The sequence below is a fragment of the Eriocheir sinensis genome, chromosome 20 (genome assembly GCF_024679095.1).
Source record: "Eriocheir sinensis breed Jianghai 21 chromosome 20, ASM2467909v1, whole genome shotgun sequence".
Taxonomy (NCBI): domain Eukaryota; kingdom Metazoa; phylum Arthropoda; class Malacostraca; order Decapoda; family Varunidae; genus Eriocheir; species Eriocheir sinensis.
In genome coordinates, this window is record NC_066528.1 from 17,637,044 (window position 1) to 17,650,553 (window position 13,510).

The window sequence follows — 13,510 nt, forward strand, 5'->3', positions numbered from 1 at the left end:
TTCGAGACACTACTTTTCAAAAGAACAGATTTAACTTTTTTTTTTGGTCTACCTAAAGCCATACCGTAGACCTCAAGGGATCAACCAATATCTCTAATGCTTTAGTTAATAACTGGAAACTTACTTTCTCCCTTCATCTCAGACCAGTGAGTAGAGTTCCAAACCTACCGATTATAAGATCCCTGCACACTAGGTACGTGTTACTGTGGTACATCACCATATCGCATGAAGTCATTTGATATATATATATATATATATATATATATATATATATATATATATATATATATATATATATATATATATATATATATATATATATATATATATATATATATATATATATATATATATATATATATATGCTCTCCATTCACTACACGCAAGAAAATTCCTTGAATGATGAAGAATATAAATTTAACAACGATGTAATCAGAACACACATAAATAAAATAGTGATAGTCTGCCCTTCAACTAACTTGTTTTAGAAAACGATAAAATTGTTGGGGTAACAATCTTAAGCAGATGATGGAATCTACGAACAAAATGTTGCAGGTCAGAATATTTTTATTGCTGCTAAAAGCAATAACTTCTCTCAGCCCTTCTTACTAATGCTGCCCGCACACGGGACTCTTTCAGTGGCCCGTAGATGCCACTCACTCATGGTGGCTGGCAATATCAGTTTGTCTCAGCACACGAGGGAGGTACTGCTTATATTGTGGTGGCCACAGATGAACTTCCCAACAGTGTCACCGTGCATTCCGTAGATGTTGTATATGTTTGCGCTCTACTACTATAAAAGAGGAGCGTAAAAGACACTTAAAAGTACGTACAAGGTATACGTACACCCCATGATTTGCCATTGACTGTTAATAAGGGAGAACGTTCTAAATAACATTTGAAGATTTGAAAACTTACCCTGAATTTTTGTTTCAACTACTGCAGGATGACTGTACAAGTTAGGTAAGAGACGCGCCAGTCCTCGTCGACAGACCGACTTGGTCGGCTCCGCTGACGTCAGCCGATAGAGTCGGTCTGTCGGCATCCTCCTCTTCATGAGCCGGCACCCAACAAGGGCCGTTGGTCCCTCCCCGGAAGGACAGATGTGCTTGACCCTGGCGGGCTCTATATAGCCCGTATCCCCACCCTTGAGGTGCCGACAAATATTGAAAAAAAAAAGTTGGTATTTTTAAAAGTTGGTATTTTTAAAATGAAATCGCCTGAATATTTGATTAGGTCTATAGGTGGGCTTTACTGTTCTGCCCCAACTCGTTCGCCCTTCAGTTTTCTTCTTGGCTACGTTGGGATGTTCAGCAAATTATCCTCCTGCTCATCTTAATCACTACAATTCGGTGGATTTTTTTTTTCCCGCAACCCTAACTACCTCTTTGATACTACTCGTGACGTTGCCATTTGTTTCTATTGATGCAAAACAATGTCTCTCAATTCCCAGGTTTCTTTTGGATGTTTTACTTTAACTAATTATGTAAAACACAACAGGACATTATAAATTGCTTGTTTAAAGATTGCTCTCTCCTTAAAGGAGGAAGCACGGGCCTTTGCCAATTCATATAGCGGCCCGTAGCAGGGTGCCGACAGACCGACTTTATTGGCTGACGTCAGCCGAGCCGACCAAGTCGGTCTGTCGACGAGGACTGGCGTATCTCTAACAAGACGGGAGGCACCTCGACAGTAAGGACACAAGCACAATATCAAATGAGCATCTCTTGTCTATATTTACAAATGAAAACACGTCGTCTTTACCTGAAGCCGGGAAGGGAAGAAAAATGTTATGTCAGAAAAACCAGTGATAGATTAACTAATGAAAACCCAAGTCGCTCGGTCCAGGTGAAATTTTACCGCGGGTTCTCAAGGTATCTAGACAATTTCGGGCCACTGGCCAGCATCTTTAGAAAGTCTCTCTCCATCATTATGGAAGAGGCCTAACTAATCTTTTGACGTTGTGGAAGTTTATTTTGAATTTATTTATTTTGAATTTTATAGTAAGGCATTCGACAGTGCCACAACAAAGACTTCACTAAAATAAAAGCCCAAAGGACAAACTTCTGAAGTGGATAGATGTGGGGCTTAGGAACAGAAGACAGAGGGTTCAGGTTAATGTTAATAACTCGGATTGGGCCAGAGTTACTATATTTTTTTTTTATAGTGTAGTCCCTCAGGGATTAGCTTTGGGTCCATTGCTGTTTATCATATACATTAACGATCTTGACTACGGTATAATCAGCGACTTATGCAAGGTTGCTGACCATACACAAATAGGTACTGATAAATGCAGACAACGATGCTGAATTAAGGCGGGGTTCCCCTTATCCTGTTTTGACCGTGACCGTCAACGTTAAGGACGTTGTTCATAGGTGCTTTTCCTTCTATTTCTAGTGAAGCTTCATGTTACTTTGTCTACATTTTCACAAATTACTTTTTTTCTAAATTGATAAAATCCTTCAACTTTCTCCCTCTTGGTTATAGCCTCCATTATCTCTTAATAATCGGTAGTTCCGGATTGAATTTAGTGATTACACCCTTCCTTATGTCCGGATTCCCAGATTTAATTTAACTCTCCAGTAGGGTCTTTCCATGTCAATATCCTGTTCCCATTAAAGAATGTGTTCATCAAAGTCGCTCTAGCTTGCAAAGTCCTAACACTGTATGTACACCGCCAGGGTTAATTACAAAGGTGCCCTGGTAGTATGGATTGTTAGCACCACCTGCTCTAGAACTGGTCTGGCTGCTGCCATAGATAATTGCTCCATCGCTGTTGTGGATCGTGGGCCAAACATAAGGCGTTATTGTTGGAAAGGGTTGGCAATAAAACCTAAGAATATCCATTTATATTTTCTTGGCAGTAGTGAAACAACCATAATTATGAAATGTTAAACAAACTTCAATACAGAGCATCTCAAATTTATTTCTTTTGGAATGTGTTCTAAAGGAATTTTGTTTAGATGACTGGAATGTTAAATCTCCACTGAAGTCAGTGACAAATGCAGGGAGAAGTTAATATTCGTCCCCTTCCATGCCCTCGCCGTCGGCAGAGTCCATCCCCACCTCTTCGTAGTCCTTCTCCAGGGCAGCCAGGTCCTCACGAGCCTCTGTGAACTCTCCCTCCTCCATGCCCTCACCCACATACCAGTGCACAAAGGCACGCTTGGCATACATGAGGTCAAACTTGTGGTCTAGGCGGGCCCAGGCCTCAGCAATGGCCGTGGTGTTGGACAACATACAGACAGCACGGGACACCTTGGCCAGATCTCCACCGGGCACCACGGTGGGTGGCTGGTAGTTGATGCCAACCTTGAACCCGGTGGGACACCAGTCCACAAACTGAATGGAGCGCTTGGTCTTGATGGAAGCTATGGCTGCATTGACATCCTTTGGCACGACATCACCACGGTACAGCAGGCAACAAGCCATGTACTTGCCATGACGTGGGTCACACTTCACCATTTGGTTGGCAGGCTCAAAGCATGCATTTGTGATCTCAGCAACCGACAGCTGCTCATGATAAGCTTTCTCAGCAGAGATCACTGGTGCATATGTGACCAGGGGGAAGTGAATTCTGGGATAGGGGACCAAGTTAGTCTGGAACTCTGTAAGATCTACATTGAGAGCCCCATCAAACCTAAGGGAGGCAGTGATGGAGGAGACTATCTGGCCAATGAGTCTGTTGAGATTTGTGTAGGATGGGCGTTCAATGTCCAGGTTACGGCGGCAAATGTCATAGATGGCCTCATTGTCTACCATGAAGGCACAGTCGGAGTGCTCCAGAGTAGTGTGGGTTGTCAGGATGGAGTTGTATGGCTCAACAACAGCAGTAGCAACCTGCAAGGTAAAAAAAAGGAAACATTTTTTGACGTTTGCTACTTTCTCAATATGATGAAAAATCTACACTGAAGACTGGTCTTTCTGAAATGGCCAACACAATCTAAGGTGATTCTGCAACAAAAACTTCAGTAAAACTGGGGGAGTAAGCTTGCATGAGGCTCTGTTGCTCAACTCAATCTCACTGGTCCTTTGGGCGTGTTATGGGCAAGAACTCATTATCCTGGGACAGGGACAGTCTGACACCTTTTGTTTACAGTTTACTTTCCTCAGGTACCAATCAACTAACCTGAAGGAATGAACCAACCACAGGTGAACTGGGCTTTGACTGCCCGGGGCAGAGATTGAACCAGACCCAGTGGATTCTTTGCAAAGCATGCTAATAGCTACACCACCGAGGTGCCACCACTTTGCAGCCAGGATCATTGAGGGTGTTCTAACTATATCCCTCCTGCTGGCTGAACTCTGGTTGCAAACACCTGGTGAAAATTTCAGTTAAGACAAAATCTAATCTTTAAAAATCTATATTAGCTTAAAAGTACTAGTGCAAGAATGTGCCACTAGTTTGAAAGCTTTGAAAATTTAAATACTGTATACAGCTTAGAGCTGGCAAGAAATAATCTTGGCAATTACCCTCTTTTTCACAATCAAATTTATTGCATGCATACCCAAAGTCTACCTAATGGGTAGATTGTTCCTAGTTGACGAGTGCATTAGGGCACACTTATAGGTACTACCAAAACAATTCTAGTGTGCATTACTACATATCCATCCTTCTTCTATTCTGGAGAACTTGCCCCCTTTACCCTCCTTGGTTGGGTACGCAAGCCAACTCTCCTTGGCCGAGCAGAGTACAGATTACAGATGAGAGCCATGTGCTTTTAACATATGGTATAAAGAATCTGCATGGCACAAAAGGACTAACAGTGATATATGAGGTGCATGGGGTAAGAAATACATAAATAAATGCAATATGAATGACAAAAAATGTATCTAGATTAAACAAATTACAGGTTGATATGGTAGTAATGGTACTTGTATAAGACAATTAAGACTGCAAAAATGCAAGGCAGTGCCTTCCACTACTAGTTTCCAGCAGCCCTAGCGACAGTGACATACAATTCTAAACCAATACCTGCCATGAAATTCAAAAATTATGTAACAATGGCAGGCATTTCCTGTCAAAACAGCACTAAAGAGTAGTATTTTGAGTCAAATAACAGGGGGTTCCTAATATCATGATTAAGTCAATTGCAGTAACTGTGGATTTGACACATGCATTCAGTGATACCCATACAAGACATTAAACTGTAAATTGGTGCATACACTTCTGAATCAGTAGCCAATCAATTTATGAAAAATTACTAGCCTGTATGTAAGAAATAGATTTCAAACCAAAATGTTCATTGTCTACTTCCTAGATCTAAAATTTGATTGCACGTGCTGTACAATGAACTAAATCCTCATTTGAGAAAAAATACTTGTGATGCCTCCCTACACCTTGCAGAGAAACTCCTACAAACCTATTACCACCAGACCAAAATATGCCACGCCATTCTCCTGGATCTGGCTAATAATGCGCAGGACACCTGTGCTGGTGTCCTAACACACTTATAATAAAGCCCCCTGTACAGCATGGAGGAAAAGGACTGATCAAGACAAATATCAATCCAAGACCAAAAAATAAATAAATAAAATAAGAAAAATCATAACTCACCTGAGGGGCAGGATAGATGGCAAACTCCAACTTGCTTTTCTTTCCATAGTCAACCGAAAGCCTCTCCATCAACAGAGATGTGAAGCCTGAGCCAGTGCCACCTCCAAATGAATGGAAAATGAGGAAGCCCTGCCAAGAAAAAAAATCTACAGTAATTAACCATTCCTGAACATGAAATATGATGCAGTTTAGTCCATATACAAAAAAAGATTTGTCTACACTTAAGAATAGTTAAAATACACTAACTAAATTAAAGAACCACTCACCTGCAGGCCTGTGCACTGGTCAGACAGCTTGCGAATCCTGTCGAGAACCACATCCACAATCTCCTTCCCAATGGTGTAGTGGCCTCGTGCATAGTTGTTAGCAGCATCCTCCTTGCCAGTGATAAGTTGTTCAGGATGGAAGAGTTGTCTGTACACGCCTGTCCTCACCTCATCTGGAAGCCAATGGAAAATAAATATTTGAAAAGGTTCCTATTCTCAGATGCTTTTGACAATATCAAAGGCCACAAGATTTGTTGGGCTCTTATGACTCATGTTCATGGTGCAGAAGCCTTGCTTAACTATTACTAGGCTCATAAATCAACCCAAGGAATAAACCCCCTCTACAAAAACATTATTGGGTGCAAGCCCCAAAAAGTTTTGAGAATATGGGCAAAGACATACTGCAGCATCCCACTCAAAGGAGTTAAAATAAACTTTATTCTTTACTCCAAACTTTTGGCATCTAATAATTGAAGTTCATCAAATCCCTATTATTCAAAATTATCTGAATTCCTCAACCTATTAAATACATCCATATATGCTGAATCATTATACATACCAACTACTGAGGGCTCCAAGTCCACAAACACTGCTCTAGGAACGTGTTTCCCCGAGCCAGTTTCGCTGAAGAAAGTATTGAAGGAATCGTCACCAACACCAATGGTCTTGTCAGAGGGCATCTGGCCATCTGGCTGAATACCATGCTCAAGGCAGTACAGTTCCCAGCATGCATTGCCCATCTGCACGCCAGCCTGGCCCACGTGGATTGAGATGCATTCACGCTGTGGAAAGATGACGATTAAATTGCTGTTACTCCGGACAACCATTACAAAATTTCTTGATAGGCACAAATTAAAAGCAATAAAAAAAAAAATTAAAAAATTAAAAAATGTGTTTTGCCCGGTAGGAACTCTTGGTCGACCCCAGCCCATTGCGGCGAAGGCAAGTTTAAAGTGGCGCAATCTTTTCTCGACCCGTGCTGCCCCTCTGAACTCATTCTTGATTCACTGAATTTTTGAGTCCGGGTTGATAGGTTGTCTTCAGGACAGCGTGTGGGTAGTCTTTTGCCAATCGGCGGTGACTGAAAAATCCCAAAGTAATGGCGGATTCGAACCCACGTCGTCCATAACGCGACGGAGGACGCAGGTTCGAGCCCTTCCCGTAGCCACAGCTCGGATATTTCGGTCACCGCCGAGTGCCCTAAACCTGCCCACATCCTGTCAACCCTGACTTCTCACTATAAAGAAGGTCAAAGATGAGGGGGCGCCATTAGCCAAGATAAATAATGACACTACATCACTTCCCTGCGACAAAACGGGCTGGGAACGATCATCATGACCACCGTCCGAAATATGTGAATTCACCTTTCACTGTTAACTTCAAGAATCTACTTTATCTTAGTGGAAATTTGTCCTAAGACCCTCAAGCCTTACAGGAAACTAAATAAATGGATACACTGATGATTCAACACCCAACACTAACTATAATAATAAAAAAATAATAATAAATAAATAAATAAAAGGTTAACATTGAATGCAATCGTCTTTGAAGCCTTACGACCAGTACTCAAAATTTTGGTTCTGCTGACACTTTAGTTTCAGATAAAAACATGCAACTTATTTATTGCCACTAAGGGTGGATTATTACTACCTTAATTTATATTTGACGCTGTCGTCACTTTAAGTTCTGATAAATTATATAACACTTGAGAGCCCAACAGATAACCTCAGAGCCCTTCCTGCCAACCACAGCCGGAGACCTCATTACAGACAGGAAGTGCAGGGCCACGTCCTTTCTCTGGCATCAGTTACCATGCGGTTATCGCATCACTCAACTTTCCTTCCTGCTACAGAGTTAAAGCAATTTTTCCCATCCCTAGTCTTCCACCATATACCTAGACTGTATTCATAGCCGCTATAGTAAATAAAATAAGTTTGTAATCGGCGGTCCCCTGCCACCCCTCTCCTTCCAGCGTTTTCCTTGGTATACCGGCTGGCCTTTTGTATCTCCCCACTGACGGTTGGACTTTCCCTCTCCCCTATGACAGTTGGCTCAGGGTTACCCGAGTTGGCTATCCTTTTTACCCTCGACGATCTATCTTGCTCAGCCTTCTTAACCTACATCTAACAGATGTGTAATAGTACATCTAACGATCTAAGTAAGACTGAAAACAACGTGTTCAAGGCCACTTTGAAAGCCACTGGCTAGCGTCGTGGCAACAACGGATCGTTATGATGCAACATAACAGAATACAAGCAACCCCAACAAGACGTGAAAGTTGGTTGCTGGTCTAGCTCACTCCAGAACACACAGGGCAGGAAATTGAGTCACGCGGCCCTCAGTCATGCGTCCCATCACCCCGGCAGCTTTCTCCTCTCCACCACGGCGCACTAGTTTAGCAGTTTCATGAACCCCAGCCTGCACACCACGCGGAGGATCAGCGTTCGGAAGTGAGGCTGGCTAGTAGAATCTCGTCCGGATGTTTGTCAATGCTGAAGTAAGTTTAGTTAATATCTCTGGGGGATGGAGGTTAGAAAAGGGTTGTTAGAAACCAAGTAGATACCTCTAACAGACACTGAAAGCCTGAAGAAATAATCGACGAGCTAAAAATCATATACGAATGAGGACACCTTTATAGTTCGAAAAGTCTAACTCTGACGAATTAAAAACTTGGAAAAGGAGCCGTATAAAGACATTAAATGACTGAGATCTCCCAGTTCTTCAAAGTAAATGTCTGCAGTTGAACCATTAGAGAATACTTCAGTGGCTTATCCATCAGCGATTCCAAATATATAAGAGTAGACACATTCCCAAAACATATTTCACTCTGCTTTAAAGTGAGTCAAAGCAACAGTAGATGCACTATTCATAATCCGGTTCATGTAACGTAACCCACAACGCGGTGAGTTTATAACAAGAAACCCGCATTGACGGAAATGCTTCGCTAGCGAGGTTACTTTCAATCAAGAGCCAGCCACCCCGAACATTGAGCCTCCACGTGGCGTGCGGGAGGATGGTCCATGAAGCAACTAAACTAGTGTCAACCCCCTCTCCCCAGTCTATCCATCTCCACTTCTCATCTCGCCACTCTACCGGCGGCTCGCATCTTCCCGCTTACCTTCTGCCCACCCCTCCCTTGTCCTTTCTTTGTGCCCTCCCCATTTTATTATGATCGAAATTTTCAATTTATTGAAATTTGAATGTGCTGGAGTAAAACGAACTAACCCGCCCTACAAGTACTTATATCTATTCTAACGACAATATCGCCCGTCGATAACATGTGGGGTGGGCAATGGTAGTGATATGATTTACCGTCCCCAACCGTACATTTCACTATTTGTGGCACGAGTCTGTCATCAGCCCTGCGCCGGTGACCCAAGCACCGCCGACAAGCAAAGGCCGCGCAGGCATAACGGCATTGAGAAGCAGCCCGCCACGTGTGGCGGGTGGCGGCGAGGGGCCCGCGCGGGGTGGGAAGCAACCCTGCGCATATTTTAACACCTTGCCAGGTACCCCAAGGCACGCCCTGCCCCCCGGACTACCGTGTCCCCTCATACACTCCCCCGTGCCTGCAGGCCGCGACACAGGTCAGCTGACAGCCAACCTTCGACACCGGCATTCAAACGGACCTCGGCACCTCATGTTTTGTCAATCAAAAGCCTGCTGGACTGATACGCGTCACCCCGCGTCACAAATAGGCCTGCCGGTGGCAACACAATACACAAACACTCACCATGGTTGTAGCTTTCCAGGAGTTCAAAAATGGAAGGTTGAAAGCTGAACCGTCTCACAGGAGCGTAGATTGGCGTTCCCGCGATTGGTCTGGTCTGAGGCGCGGCGCCGCGCTCTGCTGCTTATATAGCCTCGGTCCGAGACGCGCGCAGGCGTTGCCAACCTACAAAATTTGAAAATTTTTGTTATCTAAATCTAGGAAACATTTCCTATTGCATCAACGTTTGTGAAAGCACTAAATGAGGTCATTCCCTGTCCCCCTTCGTATTTTCAAGTTGGATTCCTATACAGAGTATAGAGATAGCAAGAGATCATATAGACTAAACGGAAGATATGCGACACTGCTGTGGCCGGAAGTGACGGGGTTGTTCAGTGTGCGGTTGCTGTGATAGAATAACCGGAGTGCCACTTTTGCACTTCATATATTCCTATAGTAGAAGTATCTGGCGACGAGAACTCCCTGACATGTAGTACTATAACTGAAACTACGTGTTTTATTAAATACATTTTTTTTTTCAATACATTTTCTACCAATACTCATATTGGATAACAAGCTGATCGAAGTACCAAACGTATATGATATTCGTGCAGAGAACATGAAATAATTTCAATAGCATTATAATTATGCTGATAAGGTACCGTAGGCCTACATATAAATTTGTTTTCCACACCCTTGTAGGTGGAATACTCATGGTAGTACATACAGTTATTGGCTGTCAAAAGAACAAGCTGACTCTACCTGCTTGTAAGTAAGGGCTTACAAGTTTTACTCACCCGGTTAGTCACCCCAAGTCATGAAGTGAATGGTCATGGTCGAGCAGACGGCTATGAAGGCGGTACCCCAGATCTGCTGCCACGCTAGCCTGCGATTCACTTGAGTGCCATAAGCAGACTTTACATACAGGGCAAACAATATTATAACAAACACAACATACACGAGGGCGCACCTCATGCCAAACAGCTGAGTAACAAAGTTAAACAGAATTTTTTTTACATGCGTGCAAACCGTTTTTAATTAATCAAACAAACCCACACAGACAACCTCATCCGACAAAGAAATTATAATTCCGGTAGTCTACACAGCGTACTATACCGAAGATCTTCGCATACGTTTTAGATAGCAAAGCGGCTCACCAAGCTTGACCAATGCCCTCTGGTGCCAAGGTGGGGAGGGAGCCACTACGAAAATATTCTGAATCCTAATATTACTCTGATGCTGCTGTCTCAAAGGTCTCCAATACTGAGTCATAAACTCGTAAGACAATTTCCACGTAGTGCGTGTGTCAGCTTATGATGAAAATAGGAAAATAAATGTAAATGCATTCTGTTATTCCAAAATATTTATAATCCGATATTGACGTCAACGTAAACAATACTAGATTTGGTTTCACACACACACACACACATATATATATATATATACATATATATATATATATATATATATATATATATATATATATATATATATATATATATATATATATATATATATATATATATATATATATATATATATATATATATATATATATATATATATATATATATATATATATATATATATATATATATATATATATATATATATATATATATATATATATATATATATATATATATATATATATATATAAATTTCAGGTGCATTATAAAATAACTCAATTATAATATAGTTTTTGTCTGCTTATAATGCTAGCCTGATGGAAACATGAATCTGTCAGCTGCGCATGGCCGCGGTGCTCATCTTAATCGCACTGACAACTGAGCTTGTGGTGGCCCCTAGTGGGTAAGAACCCATTGCTCCGGAACACAGGGCCAGGATTCGAACACAGGACCACGCCACGCTAACCACTTCACACCACAGAGCCCTTTAAAGTAAAGGAAACTTTTACAAACTAGATGCCATTCAAAATCTAGTTTAATTAACACTTTATAATGTCAGTGAAACTTGAAACACACAAAAAATAATACCTGTAAAACATTAACCATTACCTCGAGCACAAACGTCATTACCATTTCTCTTAAACACAAAGACAAAAGTAGCCGACTTTGAAGGTTTGGTTATACTGACCTGTGGGGGATGATGGACGGACGAATGAATAGCTGGACAGGCTATTGGAGAGAGAGAGAGAGAGCTTAGTAGTAGTAGCAGTAGTAGAAGTATAAAGCGATCATATGCAGGTGGGGGAAATGTTTTGAAAAATAGCACTTTTAGGAGCATTTTGATGCCGATATAGAAAACGTTGGGGGGGGGTATAGCCTCTAGCGCCCCCCCAGAAATTACGACCCTGTAGTAGTAGGAGATTTTATCAAATTTTCCAGTATTTAAGATAAACCTACAACACGGCAGGTTTCTTCATAACTAAATTATTCTTGGATTTGACAAAGTAATCAATTTGTTCATGGTATTAGATGAACATACTTTTCCTTAGCCAACAAAAGCACTTTGCAGGAAGGTTAACTGGAATACGTTTAAAAATCTCATCTCATCTCATTAATACATACAGACAAACATACACATTACATGCAGACAGACAGACAGACAGACATATATACATACATACTAGCATACATATACGGGATGAAGACAAACGTTCCTCTCATGAGTTGATGAATGTCTGAGTATTAACAGATCAAACATGGAATGGATGCTCTCCTCAACTTCGTCACCAAGGCAAATCTTGGTATGATCGAACTTTCTAAGGAAGTGTGCGTGTGTGTGTGTGTGTGAGATCATCTATATTTAGCGGCGGCATGACATCAGTGGTCGGCAGGAAGCTGGAGGCGGGCGGCAAAGGCTACTACACCTTCATCGCTGGCTTTCCAGTCACACACACATACCGACAACTCCAGCCCCCAGCCCCACCCCAACCACCCCTTATGCATAGTCCCACATCCGTACACACACACACACACACACATACCGACACCCCACCCCCCAGCCCCACCCCCACCCACCCCCTTACGTTTATAGTCACCAATCAGTACACACACACACACACACACACACACACACACACACATCCCGACAACCCAGCCCCCAGCCACCCCTTACGTGCATAGTCCCCAATCCGTACACACACACACACACACACATACCGACAACCCAGCCCCACCCCCAACCACCCCCTTACGTGCATAGTCCCCAAACCGTACACACACACCAACACCGCCCACACACTCGCCCACCCTTTTTACTTCCCCCACACACTGACGGAATAGTCAGGAGAGAAGATAGAAGGTGGGGTCATCGGATACCTCTCTCTCTCTCCTACACTCCACCACTACCAACATAACCAGAACTGCCTTAACAACAGCAGGAGCACAAACACTACCAACACCACCAACAACAACACCAACAGAAGCTCTATAATGTTACTAATTCACTTTCAAACGAAGCAGAGGAAATGTTTTGAATGTATTTTTGATGTCTTGCCTTCATTATATGTGTGAAGTAGATGGAAGGAGGGAAAGAAGACTGAAAACAAAACTGTGCCACCAAGTTATCTTTATACTGTTTGTGTGTGTGTGTGTGTGTGTGTGTGTATGTGTGTGTGTATAAACGCTGGTTGCAACATTCACAAGTGGCGTCAATCGCTTACATTAAAGGGGAGAGAGAGAGAAGAGAGAGAGAGAGAGAGAGAGAGAGAGAGAGAGATAAAATAAATATAAATTAATCTTGTTACTAAAATTATAAATGTAGCCCATACATGACGTTTACCTGAGCATATAAACACATTAAACTTTATATTACAAAAAAAATAATAGGACACTTTTTCGTAACTCTTCGCTTTCTGTGTCTGGAATCTAAGGTCAAAAGGTCAAACAAGACCGCCCTCTGTGTGTGTGTGTGTGTGTGTGCCCCAATCATGTGTACCTCATTTCTAGTTCTGTCTCCGTCTTTCTCCGAGGCTTCAGTAAGGAGAGTTTTACATAGGTCTTGCTGAAGTAT

General features: G+C 42.3%; 1 protein-coding gene across 1 annotated transcript; it reads right to left on the reverse strand.

The window, feature by feature from the left end:
• Positions 1-2,908: 2,908 nt before the first annotated feature.
• LOC127001295 (tubulin alpha-1 chain) lies at positions 2,909-9,724 on the reverse strand. Its single transcript, XM_050865694.1, has 5 exons — positions 9,557-9,724; positions 6,383-6,605; positions 5,824-5,996; positions 5,558-5,686; positions 2,909-3,840 (listed from the first exon to the last, which is right to left on the reverse strand). Exons 1-5 carry the CDS (start codon positions 9,557-9,559, stop codon positions 3,016-3,018), a joined length of 1,353 nt encoding a protein of 450 aa, XP_050721651.1. The 5' UTR covers positions 9,560-9,724; the 3' UTR covers positions 2,909-3,015.
• Positions 9,725-13,510: the final 3,786 nt, after the last annotated feature.

Coding starts and splice junctions, on each gene's coding strand:
- LOC127001295 (XM_050865694.1), bottom strand. Junction 5,687..5,823: donor ACCAGTGCACAGGCCTGCAG/GTGAGTGGTTCT, acceptor TTTTCTTGGCAG/GGCTTCCTCATTTTCCATTC. Junction 3,841..5,557: donor CCATCTATCCTGCCCCTCAG/GTGAGTTATGAT, acceptor TTTACCTTGCAG/GTTGCTACTGCTGTTGTTGA.